General features: G+C 45.8%; 1 protein-coding gene across 16 annotated transcripts in view; it reads right to left on the reverse strand.

Annotated features, from left to right (window-relative positions):
* The window catches only part of LOC122574924 (transcription factor 12), a 111146-nt gene that overhangs the window by 76184 nt on the left and 8993 nt on the right, over positions 1–25969 (reverse strand). For 15 of the 16 annotated variants that reach the window (XM_043743163.1, XM_043743162.1, XM_043743151.1 and 12 more), the window contains 4 exons: positions 12729–12778; positions 10782–11061; positions 10670–10698; positions 10445–10492 (listed from right to left, as the gene is read on the reverse strand). In XM_043743163.1, the coding sequence (XP_043599098.1) occupies positions 10445–10492; positions 10670–10698; positions 10782–11061; positions 12729–12778 (407 nt within the window). The remainder of the gene's footprint in view (positions 1–10444; positions 10493–10669; positions 10699–10781; positions 11062–12728; positions 12779–25969) is intronic. The other variant, XM_043743150.1, reaches the window with a different exon arrangement.

The following is a 25969-nucleotide window of genomic DNA, read 5'->3' on the forward strand; positions in this document are numbered from 1 at the left end:
CTCGCAGGAAGAAGAGGAAGAGGAAGAGGAAGAAACGAGCAAGGGGAAGAGAGAATCCTTCGGAGGGCGGGACAAGAGTCAAGTAAACTCGAGAACCGGCGGCCTCTTTCATCCCCGAAACTTCAAAAGCTGGAAGAGTCGCGCCATATGCCACCCTTTGGAAACCTCTTCCCTGCTTCTTCTCTTTTTTTTTTTCCTCCCTCTCTTTCCCTTCCTATCCTCCTTCGCGATAATAAAATTCTAATCAGCTCCGGTGTACGGGGCTCGATAGTTTTCAAAGATACCGGGGGCGGGACGCACACGGGCTCGCCCACGTGAAATATACAAGACACGACTCGAAGAGGGTCAATCTCGAATACGACGTAAAAAACGAGAACGATTTTCGAGTCTAGCGAACTCTGAGTTTCGACCGCAATTACCATAAATCGACGCTCGCATTAACCATCCATGGGAATGAACGAGAACCATAAAAATAAAAAGATTCCCTTCCTCCTTCCAATGGTAGATGATAGGGTCCGAAAGCGATTACCATTTTCAGAAGCCTGTAAAGAAATGCTCGGGGAATTAATTTAACGGCGCTGCTGCGAGCAACGGTGTTTCCACCATCGAATGAATCCAACGAAACGTGCTTCCGCTCGCTATTGCTCCTCTATCCGCAGTACGAATTAATTTTCATCCTAATTTCTTTCAGATCCGACACGACAGAATGCAGTATGGTCGATCCTTGCTGTATCGGTCATTTCAAACTCGTGAAACAACAGCGATCCAAATAAACACGCCTCATCCCGCCTCGAAGATGGAATTGTAATGTATATCGTTGACCTTGCCAGATCGAGACGAAAAATGAGATTCTTCTTATAATTTGACACAACAATAACGCGCAAATACAACTTGAAACGTTAAGAAACGCGTCAAATATTTGCAGCCTTCGACGTCCACCGATTAATCGGCTAACAACGCTATCGACGCTTGAGTTTAGAATCTCGCTGTATCAGTTGCATTACCAACATCTAGAAAACCTTTCACCGACGATATAACCCCGGTAGTCGACAAATCATCGTGAGCCGAGGGGTAAACGGTGACGCGGCTGCAGGGGAGGGGGTGTACAGCAAAGAAGCACCCCCGAATTTCACAGGCCGGTAGGCCACAAATGAAGCACACTTGGGTGGTGCTCGATTTAGCTCGTATCATCCCGCACCCTCTGCTGGGTTGTACGCATTGTGCAAACACTGCCGCTTACGTAGAACAAACACACACACGCGACCGTATGTACACATGTAATTTCAAGGAATTATAGATACATACAGCGAGCCGGGATAGGACCCCGGGTCTACCAGAATCTGGCACAATTTCCAAAACACCTGAAGAGCATTCTCACCGGATGCTGTTTGTTCGACGAAAGCGCCTGTCGTAACGAACGTCTTTTGTAGAAACCGGATAACCAGGTTCGGTCCTTTAAGGCGTTTTAACTATGTTTTTAATCCTGTTACGATCTACGAACTCTATATGTCTCACGGTCAAGTTAACTCGATGATGACTATATAGAAAGTCGTCGCGTTCTTCGTTTCGATGATCTGTAAAACGTCGTAGAAGTCGACATTTTTGTACAACCTTTCCCTATACGCGTAACCGACGGACTCTCTCAGTTTTCGTCTTACGGCGGCGATCGGATAAAGCAACATCTAACCCGAAGCCAATTCTTATCTTTCGTTGTACGTATCGACAACTTTTGGCGAATATCTCGAAAACTAAGATCGTTCGCCGATAACGTGTATAGAAGAGAGATAAAATCATCAAAAGTCGAGAACGCGCTAGCTTTCTAAGTAATTACCGCATGACGAGTTAACTCTTTTCCGTTAACAAGTTTTAAGCAAACTTGTTACGACTTGGAAATTATCGCATGCACCGTCGTGAGATTAGATAACATCAAAGACGAAACAGGCCTACACTTCGTAAGGAGACCGTCCAAATCGACGTACAACCGACTCGTTTCACGTGTTGCAGGACGAAAAAATTTAGGAGTGCACCACCACCCTCTGGATCCGCTCGATTTCGAAGGGGGAGGATCGCGATGGAGCCCCATTGCCTTACGCAATCGTCTATGCGACAAAACCGGCGAGTGCAGCCACCGTACACTCACACAGCACACATGCTGTTTATTTTAGCGTAAAATTTCGAGCGGAAGTGCCGAGAAGCTGGTACCACAGAAACCTAAATCGAAACCAGAAGAATCATTGTATCCGGGCCTGGTACGTGTGTCCTAGGAGCAAGCAAAATAAATCCATTTATCGCGCGATTGATATGTTAATTGGCGCGCATTTCTCACCGTGGTCGTTAATCCCCCATGAAAACTATCGCGGGGTTAGGTTGGCACGTGAAGCACCACTCGAGTAGAAAAACCCCCAGCAAGCCACGTGACCCAGACCAGGGGATGAACAGACAGCTCGCCACTCGAAATTTCGTGCCGGTCGAAGGTAATAGATTAATCTCGTTCGTCGGCGGTGAGACAGAGAAACGGATCGTTAAATATCCTGCGCACGCTACGGAAGATTCAACCACCCGTGGACCATTCGACCCACCGTATGGGCCAGTTTTCAACCCTTCGAGGGACACGCAGCGTTATCTCGTCCGTGTAATTACAGCGTCTTTCTTTTGTTCGGATCGACGTGATCATGCTACGTTCTTTCGGTCGTTTTCGTCGCAATTACGTTTATCTAACCTCAAAAGATATCTTTACGGTTTGAAGAAAATAAGAAAAGACTCTTTTTATTGTCAAACATCTTACAAGGTTATTCGCTTTTGCCTGGTGAAAACAAGGGCAAGATCGAGAGGTAAACATTCGAAAAGTTAGAAAGAAGAGTCGACGTGAGCACACCTGACGAAATAATCAATAAACGAGCGTATTGTTTCGTCGTTCCTCGAGCGTACGTCGAATCGCCATCCCCAATTGGTTAAAATACAATCGAACCGAAAACAAGCTAAAGTTTTGGGTTTACAATTTCGACGAAAATCCCCCGGCCGTTCTGCTACACTGGTAATTATTATTGATACATTCCCGGTAATAATCTCGACGACCCAATTAATACTATCGACATACCGATAGGCGCAGTTGCGATACACCCAATAATTTATCGCGATAATCCCACAATGACCGTAAACGCGTGCATTTTCGGCCGATCGCCCGCCAGATATATGTATATGTTCCGTGTCTTCCATACTCAGCCGACTGCGCATCGTTCGCTAATCTGACTCGCCGTGACAAAACCTCGTTTCCTATTGAAATTAACTTGGTCCGAAAAAAATTCCCTATCTACAATCTCATACCACGGAGTATCGATAGCGTTGTAAAGATCGACACGCGGCAAGCCAATATAGAATCGCGTAACGAAATTACGAAAGCGAGTGAAATCGTAAAGATAAATGACGCGATCCTGCGAGCAGAAAATTCCTCCGCTTCTTAAAGGGATTAACCGAAAGGGCAGCCGGTTTGGTGATTTCGCGGCGACAATGAGAGCGCAGGCTCGACTAAAAATCATTCTCCGTTTCAATTACGCGGCTTAACGACGTTCGATGTAACAAATTCAAGTGGCGGGTCGAACAATGGTGGAGCGTGCGTACGCGGTGCGGTTCCCGTATCGTTCGAAGCCAGAAAATATGTGTATAGATCATATCTCTCCTCTTTCCTCGCTTTATCCACGCCGATACAACCCCTCTCCGCGTCTCAGCCCACCACCCGCCAACACGACCGCTTCATCGTCCCGTTCCCCTCGTCGGCGACGGGTGGTTTACCCGTTGTAAGTCGACAACTCACTCCATAAACCCGTGCTGCGCGGTGCTGTGTACTCTGTACACTGCGGCGAGTTTGCACGCCAACCGAAACGGAGGGAGGGGAAGAGAAAGTGAGAGAGAGATGGAGAGACGGGGAGAGAGAGAGAGAGAGAGAGAGAGAGAGGAGGATCGAAAGGAGACGAGCAAAAGGTAAAAAGATCGACGAGGAAGGTGAAGAAAAGGAAGGGGGATAAATACGATAAGAGCCGCGCGATAATTCCACGCTTGCTCCTGTCTCTTCGCCGAACAGATTCAACCCTGCCTCTCCCGTTTGTCTTTCCTCTATCCGCTCGCTGTATTCTTTGCCGATTGAAGGACTCCTTATGAAAATGACCCTTGTTCCTGTTCGTCTTTCTACAGAAGACGTAGAAAGTACGTTCTTTCGTCTTTGCTCGGTGCGTTTCAACTTTTTAAACGAAACGTACATCGTCTCGTAGAATCGTGATAAACGTATCTGTATCTTTGCTAATAAAATATTCATCGCGTTACATAATTTCTAGAAATACATCTCTTCGGACAAATAGCCACGCTCGATTCTCTATCCGAGGATATAACGGCCATAAATCGCAGCGCTGCCGTAGTTCGCGTAAGAACGCGTCGCTTAAAAAAACCGAGAACCAGTCCAATTTGTAGACAAGAGCGCAAGAAGGCAAAAGAAACGAAAACTTTCAGCTAGATAGGTGGATTTACTGCTCGTCTGGGTTAGTAAAGCACGAAAATGGAAGCTGGACACAATGGGGGCTAAAAGGGCGTGGAAAGAGTGAAACGCGCCGCGGTTCCTCCATAGGGTAGCACTTTGCGAGCGAGATAAGACGCGAGAACGAGTAGTGCATTTGCGAGCGTAATCGTAGTAAGTTCGACATCTCGGTTTACGAGTTTCGTGTACCCGCAAAAATCCCGGATTTCTCGAAGTGGCGCGAATGTCGTTGCGTCATTCGGTGCGTGTCCAATAATAGCGTGTTCGAGAAGGCAGCGCTCGTAAATTATAGAAAATTCCCAACATATTTCCGTCAAGCGACGACTACCGCCACGATCGTGTCTAAATAGAACTGGTCTCGAGAGATTAGCCGCGAGTGGTAAGCGTAATTTCTATTCCAATTCGGTTGCTTTCGCGAGATTCATCGCTGACGCGAAAGAGTCGAGACACTTTCCTCCACTCCCTCAAGATTTCTTACAGAACGATCGTTGTACCGTTTTAAAAAGCAACGGTGATTCGTGATTTCAGCTGATTCGCATGAAACTTAGTAGGAAATTTGGCGTTACGAAGCGATATGCGTATCGGTAGATAACGATTTTTCATCGTCGCTTCGTTATTACGGCACGATGAATCTGGAACGAAATAGCTTCTCGTGGATCGACAGCCGCGACTAGGATCGCGAAACGGTGGAAAGCAAACGAAACGATCCGCGTTCGAACAAAAGGTGCGACGTGGTAAAATAGCATGCGGCAACCAACCAAGGAAGAGACCAAAGTAGCACAAAGGGGAGGCAAGGGAACGAGGAAGAGAAGGAGAGTGCAAGCCAAAGAGGCATTGGCTCGTGTGCTACCAGCAACAGGTGCCCGTCAAACAACGTTCAACGTCTCTAGCAAACCGTCTCTTTCTCCCTCTCGCGCTGACCTTCCTCCCTTTTTCCTTTCTTTCTCTTTCCCTTTCTCTCCCATTCTTCCCTTGCCTCGCACGCGATTCCTCGTAATTGATTCGTTGACGAGACAGCCCCGTGCTCCCTGTCCAACCGGCGAATCGTTCAACGACCGATCTCCACAGTCAGATTCCACTAACGGTTGAAACGTGTCCGCATCTACTCGCGTGTTTGACGATCCTCGTGTTCCTCGCGTTGCCGTTAAGCCGCCTTATCGAATACGATACGTATCGCTCAGTTAAAATACCCTATCCCAAAGTTCTTCGTCAAACTCGTCAAACGCGAGAATAATTACTCCGCTGGTCTTTGATATAATAGGGGAGGAATGAAAAATATCGTATATTTTCAAGTCAAGTCGAAGAGAAAATACGAAAAATCGGCGGAATGAACGTGGCAGAGAACAGTCCGAAACGAATCGCGATCATTTCATAACGATTCGACGACCCTCGAGGATGCGAGCTGTAATTTGGAATCCTGAAGAATGGTTCGACGACGGTTGTGTTGTTAACGAGTTCCGTCGGGATACGACAAAGGGCGAGAAACGTGGCTAACGTGGGACTACGTGGGCGCCTCTGCGAATCCGTTCCCTGGTTACCGAAACTGTTCGTTTGCAGTAGCGAACCGATCATTAGCGAGCATGAGCCGCACGATTAAATAAACGATACAGCATTCTTTCTGCGAACTGGTCAACGGCCGTTATCGGAATCGAGAGAAACCGTGTGTCGTTCCCATTTCGGGAGGGACTCGTTTTCGTAGCTCGGAGGATTGCTAGCAAATGCGCAAATTCTCTTTCTAGCAGAGACAGGCGGAGACAAACGGGAAAGATCGAGTATTTCTCGTTTGCATTCGCGGCGCAACACTCGGCTGACTCTCGAGATATGCGGCCGATAAACGTCCGGGGGTGACAAATGAATATCGAAAATTGCTCGTAAAGCTGTTACTTTGTTTGACGAGGCCCGGGAAAAATCGCACGCCGGTTCATTTATCCTATACGCGCGATTGACCACGTCATGGAACAAGTATCTAATAATGTAACTGAGTTATCTACAATAGAAGCGAGTACTCGCCAGTGAACAAACTTATAGACGGTTCAGGAAACTCGGAATAATATTTTATATACCACCGCGCTGCTCGCAATTATCGTGTTCGGACGCTTTTGGCGTAGACGCTTAGAGAACTATGTTTCGCCAACAGACTTAGGTATAACTGCGTTTCGTAACTACGAAACTGCCCTAAAACCTTCGATCTTTATGCAAGACGCAACACGATAAAATCCGACTAAATTTGCAAAGCGCGATACTTCAATTTATTGGTCGTTTATCGCATTAATTAGATTCAACGTATGAAAATTAATGGGAAGCTATTGCGTCTAAATACAACCAACTACAACCAACCGTTACATTAGAATCTGGAATAATGTATCGTAAAGTAAATGAAAAGCGTCAGAGCATAGTTACCTGTAGAAGCAGAAGAACCAACGAAATACAGCACGCGTAGATAGAAATCACTCGATTCTTCGAAAAGACGTGTCCGTTACGAATTGGAGTTTTCGATCTTACGAAACGCTCGCGATACAAAAATAGCTGCCTTAATGGTCGCTGCTATAAACCTTCCGCGGCTCAGAAGATATTACAGCGCAATTAAAAGCGAGGCCTAAAAAGTGGCTGCAGTTTAATTTCTTGGAGAAAACACCTGCGTTGCTGACATCGCAAACTCGCCTCGACTGCGTTACCAATTTATCCGTCAATCAAAGTCCACCGGGCCCGACCGACTATCGAATTGTACGATTAAGATTTCCGCGGAGAACCAATTTCCTTAACTATCTGCTGTCGCTATCCACCAACAAACGATCATATTCTTCTTGTTGGATAATTACGACTATTCGCGACGAACGCCGTTTATTATCCAGCAGTGTTAATCGGCGAATGTGTTAATATCCCAAGATCGATTCTACGTCTTCTTCGTCTTCTTACGACGTTTGACAAACCACGCCGAAGAACGCGACAAATCGCGGATGCCACGAGCAAGAGAGCGACTGCTCTGCGAACGAGTCGCATCTGTCGTTGCTGCTACAAGGGAAGACAGAAGCGAAGAAACGATGATTGGAAGGCGAATATAAGCCGGACAAGCGGGCAGCAAGATCGGATCGAAGCACGATCCATGGAAAGTTTAAGGTGGTCGGTCCATGCGACCGATGGTTCGCGCGAGTACGTGCCACTTACACGGGAGCTTGGATCTTTGGTTCCTCGATGCGGTCACGAAATTCCTCGAGGCCACGAATTAGCGAGAAGCCATTCAGGCAGCCATAGCGCGAGTCATGGAGGCGAACTGGAAGGGCTCCACGGTCTGGCGACCGTAGCACGCGACACCATATGGTCTCCCCGATACCCATGACCCCCCTTATGCACAAACACGCCTTCCTCAGTCGCTCGGAAAGATACGACCCGAAAGATCTTAACCGAAATGGACGACGGAACGATGCAACAACGCTGAACTTCCAACGAAAACCCGACCAGATAACGAACCGAGAAATGCTTTTTTACGAGCGTGTCGAGAAACGTGGAACGACCGGTCACACTCTGTTCTGCTTTCCTCCGACTGCTCCGTTTACGATAGGTCAATCGTCGTGAAGAGCAGATGAGAAGGATTTCCTCTTTTACGTTTCACCCGATTCGATCTCGTCGTCTCCAAGCTAAACGTAATCGCTGCATTTCAGCTTCTAGGGATTCTTCTGTTTTCTTTCCAGGTACCGCACCGTGGTACACGATGGTTCGGAAACCCCGGAAAGGAAAAAGAGGGGCCATGGTGTTGCGGAGAGACGGTGGTAAAACTGGACGATAAGTGAAACTCCCGGTGGAGCCAGCGGGAACACGGGTTACGGCACCCTCGAGGACACTAGAACGCTCATATCCTAATAGAAACGTAATCGCGTAGTCCTGCACGCTGAATAAATTATTAGCAGGCTTACGCTACGGTCGAGGGTTCGCGTAACACACCATATCGCCTGGATTAACGACGATCTGCACCGTGGGACAGTCGAGGATTTATTCGCTCGTGACTCTCCACGCTTATTTATTATTATTTTGACCCCATTATCCATTATCGCTTGGCGATTTTTCGCCGAGCATTGTTTCACGAGTCGATACCTCGTTTCCCATTAGATAATCACCGTGTCAACCGTCATGTATTCACTTTTTTCATTTACCATTGTCCGCTAAAGGTCACGGACACGTGAAATCGTTCGAAGACCTTTCGACGCGGCTTAATTAAAAATTCCGTACGTTTTTTAGCCTCGATATTAACGACAGCTCGCGATCAATCGGAACGATGATCGGAATCGTAATAATTAATCTTATTGATCACCGTCGAAACGGGCGCGTTATCGCGCTAATTTCCAGCGAAACGTAGAATCGCGTGAGCAGATATTTTTAATTCCCCGCAACCCTGAACCTCCGCAAACCTTCAAGAAACTTCAGATATCCAGCCTGTTCGATAAATTATCGATCGAGACGCTATTACCAAGAAAAGAAAAGAAAAGAAACCGTAAAAAGAGAAAAGAGACGATTTTTATCGAGTTGCGATCAAACCGAACGTGTCATTCGCGATACAAATTTTTTAGCACACGACGGAAAGTCGATCTTTTGGCGATTGAAAGTAATCGACGTCGAGGGAGAGTGAGAAAACGCCATCTACGACCCTTTTCCAACCCCCCGTCGATATATTTACCCCTGTTTGCCGGGTAATCACGGAAGTGGTAGTTTATTGACGCGGCTACGATGTGCCTGGAATCGAATAGACTCCGAACGATTGTTCGACACGAGCCGTGAAAGAGAAAACCTACGGATAAGAGAAATTATAAACCTCGAATATCCTCAGATTTGTCTCGCGATAAATCATTTAAGAGGATGCAAAAGAAGAAGACAGAAAAATGAGGCGCGACAGTGTATTTGATCATCGAGAACCAATTTGTTTTAGCCTCTTTTTCTTCGCACTCGAAAGGAGAGTCACGAACGAGCACGACAAATATTTAACGCTCTCCTATCAATCGATATTATATTCCATTTACCGAAAGCCCGGTCTCTCGTTCGCGTACGCGTGTCGCGTTTTCTGGCGAAGGTATTCCGACGCTTCTACTATCTTTTTACGAACGTACAATATTGCGTGATTTGTACGAAACATTCCGAAATTTTACTAGCGCCAAGTGCCAGCGTCAAGCGTACAAACACAATGCTGAGTCATTATAGCTCTGCCCGCTTTACGATCGATTTATTATCAAATCGAAATTCCGACTTTGACCAGATTGTAATCTGAAATCTGTGACACTTAGATATCCGGAGCCACCAAATGTTATTATCGCTATTATTGTTGTTATTCGTTTCATACACGGAAATAAACTCCTATGAAAGAGCAAATATAAAATACAAGCGTCAAAGGTATTCGCGAAACGAAAACTTTTAATTTTCCCTTCCTCGATCTTGCGAACGATTCGCGGTTTAGCAGTGAAAGAGCGAGATAACGATCGGAGAGAAATAAAAATCGCGGCGAAGAGGCCATTCGATGGATAAAAAACGAGGGGCGTGTGACCATCGGGGATTAGGTTCGTGAGAAACAGGCTGAAGATCTCCGAGTTTTAACCCGAGCTGGACTCTTGGTAAAATCATTATACTCTATAACTCTGCTCGTAAAGATTACGATCATGAGCATTCCCCGAGATCATCCGAGCGTCTTCCAAGAGTCGCGCTCGAGGAACCACGTACTAAAAGAAAGAAAAAAAAAGGGGGGGGCGGTGAGGCAAAGCGTAATTTACGAGCTAACCTAATTCTATCGTTTTTCCGACACAGACTTTTATCAATCGCGCCGCTGAACTCATATGGTTCCGATACGTTCGAGGCCATTATCGAATCCCGATGTCGGGACAGGAAACACATTTACTATGGACTGGCATGCGTTTATCGAATCTTTTTCGAGTCACTCACCCAGTGCTGCGTTGTTACGACTTCGCCATCCGCACCATCGAGGGCCTGCTAGGCGAAAGAAAACACGAGATCAGTTCCCATTCCGAACATTCGAAAAAAAAATGATTTCACGGATGCATCGAAATACGACGAACGAAATTAGTAGATGCAACGCGCAAGCTCGAAATTTCGCGGTTCAAAGGAAAATAGGATTCCTCTACTTCCAACGAGATGAAAGATACTTACGTCTTTCTTCCTTTTTACGGCTGCGGCGCCTGAAACAATCGAATGGATACGCTTCATTTCTTAATATTCTTTTACATTGCGATCGGATACAGGGAAAAAGGATGAAACTGACCGGCTGTCGAATTTGGTAGCCGTGCTCCGTTGCTGCCGGTAGGTGCTGCAGGGTTAGCAGCGGGGGTGGGCGTCCCCACGGAGGGCGGTACGCCTCGGCTCCCAAACGGAAAGTACGGGGAGTCCGGGGGGTAAGTGGCGCCCTCGACACCTCCACCGCCTCCGCCGCCGCTATTTCCACCACCACCCCCGCCACCCCCGCCTCCGCCACCACCTCCACCTCCCCCTGGCCCCCCGCCTGGCCCTCCTGCCGTTGGACCGAACGTTCCTCCACCGTACGTCTGGAAAATCAACATTTTTTTTTCCTTATTCCCATACCGTTGCCGCTGTTCAACGCTGTTTACTGTGTCGTTCGAGTGATTTTCGACACTGTGTCGTACACGGCCGGCGCTATACAAAGGGACGAATATGTAAAAATTATCGAAACGATTGGATCGATTTCCATCGATCAGGATTAGTGGAAGAGACACGAGGAAGAAGGCAGTGGAAAGAAGCCAATGGAAGGCGACTTCACTAAACCTATCAAAATCAATACTTCTTATCAGGCATGGTTTAACGACTGCCGATTAGATACTATTCCCTGGTGCCGTAAAAAAATCTCTGCTATCTCCGTTTCCTCGGACAAACCTCGTCAACCATTCGCATGCATACGCTGTTTTTTACGTAATAAGCTGAAGAAAAAAATTGTTTCGAAAACGAGATTCCGACATTCGCACAACGACGAGACCTGCAAATTTTCTGACACGGAACGCCACGAAACATTGATGATAATTGCCGATAAAGGAAAGGTCGTCGAGGTGAGACGATTGAAAATGTCGGAATAATCCGTCGAGGCTGGATAAAAGACTGCGGGCGCAAGGTCGACCGTTTGCTGCTTACGCGTTTTGTAACATCGACTTTCCGTTTAACGTTTCGCGTGGAACTGCGGCGAACATCATTTTCCAACGTTCCTTTCCCAAATGAAACTCGTGCTTCGCGTAACTCGCGCAAAAAACTCTTCGCTCCGATCGTTCTCCCAGAGGCGTAACTAATTGCCGATCGCCGCGAAGGCTACGCGAAGGCAAAAGAAATAGATGGGCAGTAAGCCATGGAAGAAGGAAGTACGAGGGACTTTATCCACACTCTGGAATAACTTTTCATCCGAGCTCGCTTAACCCCCTGCGACCTTCCTCGGTTCCTTTGTTCGGTAGAATGTATATATTAATATATGTGCGTGTTCGTGTGTGCATGTACACGTACATAAGCGTATAAATACATCGTCGCGAACGAGGGAGAGGGTAAGTGATATTAAAGCCGGAGGTTGACGGCGCTCAACCCTCGCGAAATTGGGTAATTCTTACTTTCTAGACAAAATGAACTTTCATCGTTCCGTGAATTAATGTTGAGCGAAAAGGAAAAAAAGAAAAAAAAAAAAAGAAAAAATCGTTTCTCCTAATTTGCGAAAAATCTTGCGTGACGTTCTTGAAAAACTTTATATATTTCTGTGCGAGGAGACGATTCAAGGAGAACTTTTTAAGAACGCTTAACGGATGCTGTTCCCTTTGTTACCAGGATTTAAAGAAATTAAATCCCGGCTTTACGGATAAGCTACTGGCAAGAGAGTGGCGTACAGTGTTTTTAGCGGAAAATTTCAAACACGATGAGAACCGCTTCCCAAAAAATATTACTCGGGATAAAGTTTTGGGATTACGTAGTGGGGTAACTCGAGGGCGCGGCGCGAGAGAGAAGAAGAAAAGGAGTAACTTTTTCTCGGATAAATTTGCCTCTACGACTGCAATAATTATTGCGCTCCTGTTTCTTACGTAATCCTGCTTTATCTTAAGATTCGAGATGGTCAACTCTGGAGGGGAAAAAAGACCTTACATTCACCCTCTGAACATCATCCAGTTTCCCGTTCGCGTTTCAAGAATAATCAACGAGTAAAAATAAGAAAGGGAACGAGACTTACCATCCCATTGTCCATCGTGGGGCCATACGGCGACTGGAAGCCTAATTTTTCTGCAACAGACAACAAGCCACAGGTTAAAATCTATTCATAGATCACGTCACGATAGAAACAAGTATACATAATATACGACAAGTTTCGTTATTCTACGCAAAGTTTAGGATTCGAGTTAGGATTGTATCGTAAGACGTTAAGGCTTGGGTGACGCGAACGACTCCGTCTTGCTATAAATTTCGCGTGGAATTTTTTACAGGCACGGAGTTTAGGTAACTCGCAATATCGATAATAATACTAGAAACATGGGTTATTTGCGGACGCAGTACCGACAAAAAGGGGAGCGAAATAAGACGAAGACTAAGCTCTGATGCCGTAGCGGAACGCGTGGCAAGCGGAGTCGATGCAAAATTAATGCCGGGCATAAATTCGCGCCCCGTCTTTATAAATCAAAACCGCGATCGCGTTAAGAATCCAAGCGGGATGTACGCGTTTTCCGCGTTGCGGCTGCGACGCATGCAGAATAAACAACGAGATAAACATTACGAGGTTTCCGCAGTCGAGGCTTCGTCCGTTATTAATGCCCACCCCATACACACGCACGCCTACAGACAGACGAGAACGTGAATCTACGTGCGCGTATCTTGCACAGAATTTATGAGCATCGGCTGGATTTACCGGTCTCGAAAACCACCGCGCAAGAATTCCGATTAATTTCGATTCAACGATATTTTAACGTTACACCCTATTATTGCGCAATTCGATCGCCATCCCTTCAAGTTGCCCCATACGCTGTGTACATAAACGATCCAAGTAACTTCCGATCGACCATCCTCGGTCGTGAGATTTGTCGACGATTCGAGGACGCATTAATTATTCCAAGTAATTTACCCAGCGATTCAGAGAGAGAGAGAGAGAGAGAGAGAGAGAGAGAGAGAAAGGGAAATTCTCTTATTAAAGTGGTAAAAGCGGAAAGTGCAGCTGGTTGATAACTAGCCGAGAAAAGGGAATGGTACAGAAGGAGTATATCATATTACAGAGGACGGATATAGCCGTGCGTAGACGATAGGGCGAGTGTCCGACTATGCCACGATCGGCCGAGGTAACTATGAATCCTAACAGTTTCGGCTTGCTCGTGACATGTTTGCCGAAGCGTGCAGTACCGAGTCTGCAATATCATGCATCAAAGTACAAGCTAAACCATGGTCCATCGTGTCATCCTCAGAGCCAGTGCAAGCCAGCTCGACCGTTATGACGTAGTGTTGAGCACCGGGCCTTCGTGTCACGACTAGTTCGTCTTCCACGCTGGCTCCTGCCGGCGTCACCTCTATCGAATATTGCTCGATGAAGAATTACTACGGATTCCGCTCGACGAGATTCCGGAGTTGCTGCCCTTGTCCGACTTGCCCACCAAGTGTGTTTCACTCGCCACGGAAACAACGTCCGTGCCCCTGTTCCTCCACGATTAACAGTATTCTACGCCAGTATCGCTATTAGAATCAAAGATCACCGGTGGTAAGATAAAGACTACCGGGTGAACGGTAAATAAGATACCATTGTAGAGAACCGTCGAACCCAAGTCGCTGCTCCGTGCCACGCGTATCCTGACAGGCCGCAGCGACGTCGGAAAAATTACAACGATCTAGCAATTTTCCTAAAAAAATTATCTTGCAACGTATTGAATTAATATTACGATAAAGAGATATTACTGCGAGATAGTGTTATATGTAATATACAGAGATACCGCGGCTCCTGATAAGTGTTTCGCGCGGTGATCATCTGTTCCACGTGTGTCGTTCGATTACGCCATCGCAGGACAAATTCGCGTATACTTTCCTCGACAATTCCCCGAATCAGATCGAACTGTCCTCGCTAATTTTGGGGTTAACGCATACCTATATTTTATTAACGTCCACGTGCTGTCGCTACAAATCCACTCGAGTGCCCGCATATTCTAATTTTATACTACCATTTATATAGGATAACGTATGTGTATTATAATAATATAAATTCACTTGAACGTTGTGTCACGTTTCCACGTATCTTATCTACCAAACGATTAACGTTTTCCTACTTTTAACTCTAAATACGAGAATCGTGGATACGGGAATACGAGGATCGCAGAAAGAGGGAACGCGAATGTCGGCGGCGAATTACCGGCGCCACAGCCGGCCACTGGTCGCCACGATACCATCTACACGGATTTCGGCCGACATCAATTCGGCATTACAGCTCGCGAAATGCGCGACACAACCTCGAAAACCACGCGCCACGCCGCGTTGCGCGCGGCGACCAACGATTTTCAGCGCGCGAGACACGACCGCGATTTGGTGGTCAGCCTGCTCGGCGTCGTATATCAGCGCGACACCATCGAATTAGAATTACCTAAAATTATTTTACCCCGATCACAATGTTGTTACCTCGCGTACATCCCTCTGCAACCGCTCCATTCTATTTTACTTATAGATTCCGACGCGAAAATCTGTCGAGGAACAGAGTCCGGAAACAAATAGGGATACTCATCCACGAATTTTATTATATTTTTCCCCTCTACCTCGAACGTACAGTCGGGCTAGTGGCAATAAGTATCAACGATGTTTCGTGAAATGCGGCTTGTTCACGCAAATGTATAAATTTTCAATGATTTACCGAATAATCCACGACTGTGTATCGCTTCGACGCTGTTTCGCGAATTCGCCACCGAGTCGCATGAAAGAGAAAGGAAAAAATATCAGCGAATATTACGTGCCGCGAAAATGCCAGCCAGCGTTTCAGAGTTTTGACGATCTCGTAAAAAAAACGCGTACAACGACTAAACGTTGAAAAGCAAGCGCGGACATAAAAAAAAAATGGTCGTGAGAGACAAGGCACCACGAAACGGTAGAGCCGCGTATCTGCATTTCCCGATTGCGGAGAAAAGCAGCGAGAAAGGTTTCCGCGTGTTGAACGTCCAAGTTCAAGCGAACCACGCGATACGACTGACTTATCGTTCGTACTAATCCACCTCGGTAAACCTCTGTACGTCAGCATCCGGTTCTCATCTAGCCGATAGAACGAAGTGAAATTAAAGAACAGGTGGTAAAAATGCGGGTTAACGAAGAATGGTTTATTTAATTAACGAGGCGCGTTCCTTCCATATAACGCGAAATTTCCATAATCTAGGGACGATCGAGGGATGCGTTAAAAGACACGATTACACGCTCGATCGAACGTGTTCAACGTGCACCAGAATTAAGTGACTGTACTTTGACCCCGGATTCCAGCGACAGCTTGACCCGACCCTTGATTTTTTCCCTTTTTTCGAAAAACGATCAGTCGCCTGATCAGCGTGGGTACCTTGCTGCACTCTGGCCAAACTCCGACCAAAGGAACCCTTTCGTTCCCACAAGCAACCGATACTCGCTTGAACCGCGTCATCGCTGAAGCAGCAACGCGCTATTTTTTGTTGTTGCTGCACGTTCCAAGCGGCGCCCAACACATATCAACTTGTAGAAACATTTTGTTCACGTTGTTGAAACAACGTGCATTTTGGTTTTGTCTCGGTTTCGAAACGGCACGCGTTCCTAGCAACAAGTTGTCTACGCGCAAATGTAAACTAGAAATATCGATCATCCAACAAATAGCAACGTGCGTTGTAAAACAATCGGCCAACTTTACACACTGAAGAAACAATTATTTCCGTCTTAATTTTCCGATCTTTGCCACAAGCAGCAGCTTTTATTAACTTATAGCTAGCAACAGAAACGCGAAGAAAAATTAAGTGTCATCGGGTAACAACCGGCAACTCTTTCGAGAAACGCGAAACACCGGCAAAAGTTTGTCGCTGTCTCAGCGAGGAACCACAGCTTCGTGAAGTAGGACCTCGAGCAATTTGCCTCGTAAGATCGAGCGGAGAAAGAAAGCTGCCCGAAATCTGGTCGATCGAATTTCTAACGTGTTGTATCACCACCTGTTGAGAGCACGATTAAACCAAACGTAAATGAACGCGGAGAAAAATGTGACGGCGAAGCTTGTAAAAACGGTGAAAGAAATAATGAAACACCTGCGCGCCTTGGAAAGGCTTAATTCGATTATCTCCCTCGAATAGTCGCTGCATTTTTTTACGTCCGCGTGTAAATTTTAATAGTCGTCCTCGACGTTTCGTGACGACGTTTCAAGAAATCAGGATACGGCTGACATTCCCAAAATACAAGATACAGCGTCTGACAAAAGTATTCGAATACTTATAGAAATCTTTTACGAATACATCACCTGTATTATAGGAAACATTTTGAAATTTCATTTCCGCTGTAACGAAACATTTCACGATTTTATTAGACAAATGTTGAAACAAACCTGAAGATACAAAGTACATAGAATACCTATAACCTGCAGAGATTACTCTGCACTTATTATATGTTTCAGATATCTATTCATGCTGTACGCTAATTTTTTTTACTAGATATATGTACATTTGCAGGAAGCGTCTTGTAATGGTCGTAACTTTTGTCTAAATTTTCAGATTCTTCTCAAGGAATTCTTCTTTTCTTTGTCATATTTGCAGGACACCCGATACATATACCGCCACTACGCAGACCCACGCACCCCAACGAGCGATTTCTATGGGAGAATTCGCGTGTGTACCATGCCGGTGCACGGTGCCACGCGACCCAAAAGGGTGTTCCAAGTTCCCGCAGGTAAGCAAGAGAAAGCGAGCGAGTGAGAGACAGAGAGAGAGAGAGAGAGAGAGAGAGAGAGAGAGAGACGGACAAAGAAAGGGAGGAGGGAGAAAGAAGAAGGGAGGAAGGAAAGAGAAAAAAGAAGAAAAAAGAAGTTCGCGGCCAGCAGAGAATAGGGAAAGAAGAGGAAGGGGGAAAGGTTTGCCACCCTTGGGGCCCTCGACCCCAATGGTAGAGGGGATACGTACACCAGAGGGAGGAAGAATAGAAGACCAGCAGAGAAAGAGGAAAAAAAATGTGAAAAAGAGCTCAGGTAGACACTGGTGCTCAACCGAACCAGCGCTCTGACTCGAATCGAATCGTTCGATCGATCTACGATCGTTCCTCTCCGTTGTATTGCAACGACGATCTAACGCTACTTAACACGCGAGGAGTCTTACGCTATTGTCTGGAAATGTTCAGCTTGGAGTTGGATGAAATTAACATTCGAAGGAATTTTTTACGCAGGTTTCTATATCTCCATGTTTCCAAGCTGTTTGCAGGACCAGAATTTCGAAAGCTCGCTCGCAAGGCCACAGTGGAACCAGCGTAGTGAAAATAATCGGAAGAGCGTGTGCATTATACTTCTCTACATATAATATCGCAACTTATTCGTCGGCTCTGAAACCGCAGTGTACTATGGGTGTACGGCTAGGTACACGGATAGGTACAAGGACCCCACGAATGTGAGCGAGAAATATAGAAATTGAAGTCGCGAAACGCGGTGGTCGATCCAGACAAATTCTTCGAGTACCGATGGACTTCGCGGAAATACTTCACTCAGGATCGATGCAGACGAGCCACTTTTTCTCGGCAGTTACTTCTTACTATACGGAGAGCAATGCACGCGTAGCAACGAAAGAATACTTATCGTCAGGTGTGTAAAAATCGTGTATGTATACATATATATGTAAAAATGTACGTGTACGTACATATGATCGATACAAATATAATCGAGCCTGCATCGATTCTTATTCAACGTACCAATTGCAACGAAACTAATTAAATTATCCCTTGCATACCAATCAGAGCAGGTGAAATCCGAATCAGAGAGACTGATGCAAACTATCGGAGCGAGTATTTTGAAACCGTTACTTTCCGTAGCGGAAGATAGCAGGAGCAGCAAAAATTTGGGATAAAAAGAGTAGCAAGCCGGCGACCGGTACGTATCAACGCGAAGAGTCGAATCGAGCGTACGATTCGTAAGAAGGAGCGAGGCTGGCTCGAGCGTGATATTCGCAGTCTGAGGAAAGGAAGCGCTGCAAGAAGAAAGAACGAAGGGAAAAAGAAAAAGAGAGGGGGAGAAAGAAAAAGGAAGAAAAAAGGGGACCGTCCGTTGCGGCGTTTGGATGTAAACGGAACAGCGAAGGTGTATTTTGTAGAGGAGAAGGCTGGCTGCCACGCGACCATGGGCATCATGGTGGGGATGCCGTGGTGCCAACGGGCCCCGCGGGACCAAGAGGGTTACGGCTGCGGCAAAAGGGACCGAGTGGAAACGGCGAGACGTGGACAGCGAGTAGGAGAGATGGAGAAAGAAAGAAGGAGGGGAATATAGCAGCAGCAGCGGCAGCTGTCGCTGTCAGTGCCCCCCCTTCGTGTTACCCTAGAAGGGGCCCACCGGAGGACAGTGGCGCAGGCCACGGGGGCTCCAGTGACTCTCAAACGTCTTTTTAACGCATTGGCAGCAACAATCACAAATATCTGGTTCCTTCTGACCGGAACTGTTTCAGCCTTGGACGGATAGCGATAAGATTGTTCAAGTGCCGATAAATATAATTTTTCCGTGGAGCATATGATTCACGCAGCCCACATAACTGAAGTTTCTCACTGTAGGCAATACATCGTCCATGTTTCTTAAAGTTTCTTTTTCTCGAACCGAACGAAAATCGGGGAATAATTGGGAGAAATAAATTGATAGAGGAAAACGATATAGCAATCGAATCGTTCGTTGGGCGAAGACGGGCATCTCTCTTCTCAGAGTGTCATCTTTTACAGGTGTCTTTTACAAGTTTATAAACATTGTGATACAGTACCAAATATCTCTCTGAAGTTTTCTTGAAATTTCGATCTTCCTCATGATCAATTTCTACTTGAATTTAAATTCTCTGGAAATGTTGACCTAAGCGAAGACCGAGAAATAATCGAACGAGACTGATAGAGGAAAATGATCTGAAATGTTCCTGAAATGGATTATCCGTCGAGGGTATCGTTTCGTGAATCCCTTTTCTTCGTGTTCCTTGGACAGAATCCAACTCGATGTCTCCGTAAGGAAAGCAACGATAAACACGAACGACGTAGCTTAGAATTTTAGATGCAACTTTTCAATTTATGGATGTTTACGCAAATTTATATTTTTGCACATACAAATAACAGATATTTTATAGATCATTAGTACGGATATTTTATAAATTTGTACATACATTTACATTCTCGCGTAGTTTTAATCAAATATATGAGCAATCTATCCGTCAGTATGACGAGTATGAGCATGTTCATTTAAGGTATAGTTGACCAGAAAAGCGAATGCTACGAATTTTTATACATTTATGGGATATTTAAAGATCGTAAGAAAACATGTATAGGATGTACATAATAACGAAAATGTGTAAAATACCCAAAATACAAGACCTGCTGTAATATTAAATGGATGAAACGAACTTTTGTCTAAGTTTCTACTTTCTTCGTTTTCATATAAATACGAATTTGCATAAAAATCCACAATCTAATGATAATCGTTCAAATACTTTCACGGGGCACTGTGTACAGAAGGTAAACTCAAAGTGAAAGATAGGACGCATGCACGTTGGCACGATTCGTCCGAAAATCGCGAGTACACGCGAGAACAGGTTCACGGTTTGCCACTGCACGATCGAAAATGGTGAAAACGGGTGAAGTGCCCGCGTAAAGTAAAATCGCGTGGAAAAAAGGTGGCAAAGGTGCGTGCGTGTACGCGCGCGCGCGAGCTCGTGCCGCCCATGGCACGTGGCGTACACGTGCTCCGATTTCGTGCTGTCTCTCTCTCCCTCTCACTCCAGTTCTCACGGCTAGGTTAACCCGGGTTTTCATTCACGGGTTCACGTGAACCAGCACGGCACAAGAAGACCACCAAGAGTATTAACGTTCGAGGCACGAGCAAATCTTCCGCATCGCCTCGGGGTTGCGTTCAACAGGTGAGAAGCTGCCGCCATTTTCGCCTTCACGTTTTACCAGATCACGCGTTCTCACGCGCGTTCCATGGTCTTTCCTTTACTCAGGGTGAATAGGCAAAGGCGCCTTATAAACGACGATAGACAGAAGAGCTATTTCTTCTGGGAATTGCTTTCCACTAAATCGACGGAGCCGAGCAATGGGAGAGGGGTGGGGAAGAGAAAGAGAGAGAAAGAGAGAGAACGGAGTCGAGGATGATCAGAGGGAAATTACAGGGCAGACGAAGTTCGATGGTCGAGTTTGACCCGTGGTATCTCGCGGTCGATGAGTCTGGAAATTCCGAGGAATTTCGTGAGTCGGGGGCAGGCCATTGAACGTCGGAAAGTGACGCTGGTCGAGGACAGTGGCACCTGCCAAAAAATCAGAGCCCCCTTTTCGGCTGTGGCGCCAGGAGCCGAATGCACATTTGTTCGAGCCCCGGTGTCGCGTGTACGCTTCTATATATGCCGTATATATACACGTACGTATAGGTGTGTACACGTGGGCCAAACTTAACGAAATCTGGCCAGATGTCTATTCCGAACCGTGGTGCAGGTCGGCGCCGTACAGACCCACCAGCGGCGCGCACTTGCGTGCATTTGTGCGCGAGCGTGAATGTCTGCACACGCGTTCGACCAGCCAGCTTTTCGCCGATTACGCGCGCTCACGATCTGTTACAGGTGGCATCGCTCTTCCTACCCGGCTTAAATCGGCCTGCGATCAATTTCTTCGTCTCCGCCAGTCTCGTTCCTTTCTTTCTTTCTTTATTTTTTTTTTTATACTTCTTTTAGAAAGCGGTGCTACTTTTGGTACAACGAAAACACGAATACGCAGATCGAGGATCTATGCAGTGATACGTGACTTTGAATCGTTAACCAGAAGAGACTTAACGTTTATGCTCTGATAGCAGACTATACTAGAACATGTTTGTCGCGCGTTATAGCCAGATTTAATTTCAAATTCTTTGCTGCCACAATTATTTTATCCCCCCTTGTCGTTAATAATTAATAAAGAAATGTAACAGCGTGGAAAGGTCAGATAGAATATTTTGGAGAATTTAAATTACAAGCGAATTCCGTTTATATGGACTTTATTTATCTGAAGATTATCGGTAATAAGGAGAATCGAAGAACTTCTATTATACGAGTTTCGCTCGTCGTTTTCGACGCACAAACTAGTAAATCCATACGAAGAAACTTTTACCATTATAACGATAAAGGAGAAACGAAGTTGAGAACAGTGAAGCCTACGCCAATGAGACAAGAGGATAGCAGGATATGGTACTCCATAGGGTGGTGCTTTCAGTCAAACTGCCAAGAGACTCTCTAGGACGATAGACCGTCTTTCCAGAGGACGCGATACGAACTGTTGCAGAGACATTCGGCATAAGAAACGTGTATCCGTGGTAACGGAAACCAAGGGAAAATGTTGCACGATTTTCGAGACTTTGAAGTTCGAATCGGAGATCTCGGATCAGAAACGGCTGATCGGCGAAAGGGAACGACAAGCGCCAAATATAGAGAATCGTCGAGAATCTTTTTTATCTGTCCAAGCTCCTTTCGGTAACCCAGTTCTCGCAGTGGCTAATGGATTTTTGCTCTTCCCCGTGGAACATCGCGAATTTACCAAGACCAGTCGACGGCCACCGAGAGAGAAATACAGAAAGACGGGAGACACGAGATTGTTGGCGCGTTACTCTCGAGGGGAAGATACGGAGAGGAAGAGAAGGAGAATGGGAGAGAAGCGAAGAGTTTCAGGACGATGGCGTTTCACGCTGTGGCAAATTCATATCGACCATAACGGGAGCGCGGCGAATGGCGGCGTACGTTCGGTAACGAGGGACTTGCATTAGTCAGGAATTCGAGTCGCACCGTGCACACTCGCCCGTTTCGCCAACTTCTCAAACACCTTCGCGTCTACTCTCCACTATCGAGCCAGCTAATCTAGTTCAGGAGCCCGAAAGTAAATCTCCGTGCTTCGACTAATAACCTTCGACTCTGCCGCGTTCTTTCCATCGTTTTGCATCTAGTCGCGTTTCTTTGTTGCTAATAATCGTCTGAAGTTTGAAGAAGGATGCGCGATACGCGTGTTTTCTCGCTATGTGAAAAATAAGCGCAAATACAACAATTTCTGCAACATTTTAAGATTCGCGGACACGATTGCTGATAAATACGCGTCTTTATATTACTGTTATCTCGATGACCTCACGATCGAAAGACGCACATTCACCCTCGGACAAAAAAATACCAGTGCATATTGAAATTACTCATATCATTACAATATATTGGTATCATCCTATATACAAAGTGTTACGACTCGTTAAGCATTTTATCACATCGCATTTTTATCCTGCTCGCAGCGAGAAGATAAAACCCACAACAACCAACAATATCTACACAGATTTCGCGAAGAACGCAAAAAGAGAATCCTCTGTTTCGAGACGCAATAGATGCAAAGAGAGAGAGAGAGAGAGAGAGAGGTGGGGAGGGGGGGAGTGAAAGAGAGGAAGAGGTCGGAAAAATCGTGATGAATTGAAAGGTCGAGCTTAAATGATTACAAATTTTTCGCTAGCGATAAAGCAAATAATAAAGTTGAAGATAACGTACGAAGAGATCTCCGCGTGACCTATCGACACTGGTGTCGCACGCGCGTATATAATACACCGCCGGCCATAAGTATCGGCACACCTACCCAATTACATTCGATGCAAGACACCGACAAATTTTACTTTCTTCGATATTTTACATTATAGACAGATATAGTCGCCTCGGGAACCGAGTTAACCGTCTTACGTTTAAAGGGCGTTGGCTTACTTTCCGAGGCGACTGTATTATGCGTATAGATATAACGAAGTAAGTTTCGTCTCGTTTTTTCAATTCTCTTGGTAAGAACACGAAATTGCATAAAAATCCGCAGCTTATTTATAACAGTACAGCTGGAAAATAAAAGTAGTGAAAAGCATTCGACTTACGCTAAATGTTTATAAGCGTGTCGATATACTTATGGCCGACGCTGTATACTATGCGTTGGCTGTATATTATACGTTTCTGGCGTGTAAATGGAAGAGAGAGGGAACGAGCGGACAAAGTTCGACGCAGACGAGGAAGAAACGATCGTGATCGGGAGAATACACGCGTGCACGACGGTGGGAGGATGCTCGTTGGCGGAGAAAGGGATTCGGACTAGGGCGTCGAGGGATGAGGGGTCGAGGGCGAAGAGGGGTGGAAGCAGATGCTCATCGGGCCCCTGCTGTAAATGTAGATTATGCTCATCCTTGATTTGTGTGTGCGCGCGCCCGTACATGAAACGCACTTTGGACTTGGCCTTCCCTAAGAAGAGGATCGAAAAGTTTCGTAGCCGAACCACGGGAAACTTTTCCCTGATTTACTTTCAGACCGGACAGCTTCCGGAATTGGAGCTACCGAAGAATAGCGCTAGAATCCCGCATCCTCTCCGTGAACACGGCTTCACGAATGGTTCGTTAACGAGTAACGAGTTGTCGGAACGTCTCGAAGAATAGAGCCCGCTTCGCCATGCAAGAAATCGAATTCGCCAGCTTTCGAAACACGTATGTATACGCATTGCGATTGTTTAATTTAATCAATATTATTCCGCATACGCGATATTAATTAATATTTCTTAGGTGCTCAAGAGGCTCGTAGAAACGTATATTCCACTTCAGAAATAAGTGGAAAGATAATTTTGAAGCGAAATTGATCGATGACGTATCGAGTTTCAAAATCGTTCCCCTATCGCGTTCAGAAAAATTGGAACAACGTAAATTTTCGCTAATAACGTTAGTCGAAATATGCGAGAGGGTTCTAACGGTTAACGTTTATCGCTTCAATTTTTTTTTTCGTTTTCGTTTTTTTTTTTTTTTTTTATCGATTTAACAGATCCATAGTCTTTTTTATTTCGACTCGATAGATCGATGTACACCCATCCTCTAATACTCTAATTGTTTTCGGCAACGTACGTACTATACAGAATCATAGCTGCTAGAGGAAATTGCAGGTTACATTTGAGAGTCGTGTACATTTTCATTTCCGCAGTTACGAAATCATCCGTTTGTCCACTTGGAGTACCATCGAGAATTTTCATAGGCGAGCCATTGCGGTATCGAGTCGTGTGCGAGGCGCGTGTGCGACCAATAAGCAATGCGAGAGTGAAGGAGAAGGCGGCAGGAAGACAGGGATATAGCGGGAGTGAGAAAAAAGAGAGAAAGAGAGAAAGAGAGAGCAAGAGGCAGGTGCATCACGGTGACACTCCCTCGATAATTCTCCTGAGAGAGAAATAAGGTAAAAAGGGAAAAAGAGAGAAATCGAAGGGTCTGTGGGATGGAAGGAGAAAGGAAGAAGGAGAGCTAAGTCACGAGTGTTGTGTCTGGAGCTCGTTTATGGTTGTTCGTTCAAACTCTCGCTCTGGGGAACGAGAGAGTTTCAGAAATGGCGCTCTTGGGTCAGATCAAATCAGCCGCGTTTCCCTGCGAACGAGGTATTCCCTTGTAATGCTTGCAAGTCGCACGGATTCGTCGCTACAGTTTACGAGCTGAAACAGAATCGCCCCGTGGAAGATTCGATTTTCCAGCCATCACCGAGATATCGCACCGCGTTTCTTCATAACGAAATATCGATCCCGGACAAAAACATTGCAATCGGAGAAAGTTTAGGGAATGCGAATGAGAGTTTAGGCAAAGCTCTTGAAAGACCACCACGCACTGCTCCGCCAAAACAAGCGAAGGAGTCTTAATAGATGCACGTCGAACCAGATATCTTTACTTTCGGAGTTATAAGCGTCTGTCAACTATGAATCAGATACATCAACGATTAAAACAGGCTGGAATATCGAGAGATAAAATTTTCAAGATCGTGAAAGACCGTTTCTGAAACACCCTGTACACTCATCCGCTTTTCGTTGGTCAACATCGAATAATTAGTGCTTACAGAAAGTATTTCCTCCTAAGTAAACGTATCGTGGACGGTAAACGCTTTATCGTGCCGCGGTTTCCCGAAACAAACTCCGCTTCAGGTAAATTTACTCGTGAGTCACTGTCTGATAATTTTAGATCGAATCGACCATTAAAATCTACGCTCGTGTTTTCGTGGCATTACGTGCAATTTTGCCGTTTGCCCATCCTGTCGTGCGAGAACCTTTGAAACGTATACATATGTATGTACAGTGCCATTAACGAACAAAGATAGAAACGCTTCATCCAAATGGAAAGAAATATCCGTGGAATGTACGTTGGAGATTCCCCTTTATTTTTAGATACCCTTGCACTTGAACGATCGAGCCCTGACCCTTCGGATATTAAAACAATGAATGAGGATTTGTGGCCCGAGTCAAACATTAGCTGCTCCTTAAGTA

This window comes from Bombus pyrosoma, linkage group LG14 (genome assembly GCF_014825855.1).
Source record: "Bombus pyrosoma isolate SC7728 linkage group LG14, ASM1482585v1, whole genome shotgun sequence".
Taxonomy (NCBI): Eukaryota; Metazoa; Arthropoda; class Insecta; order Hymenoptera; family Apidae; genus Bombus; species Bombus pyrosoma.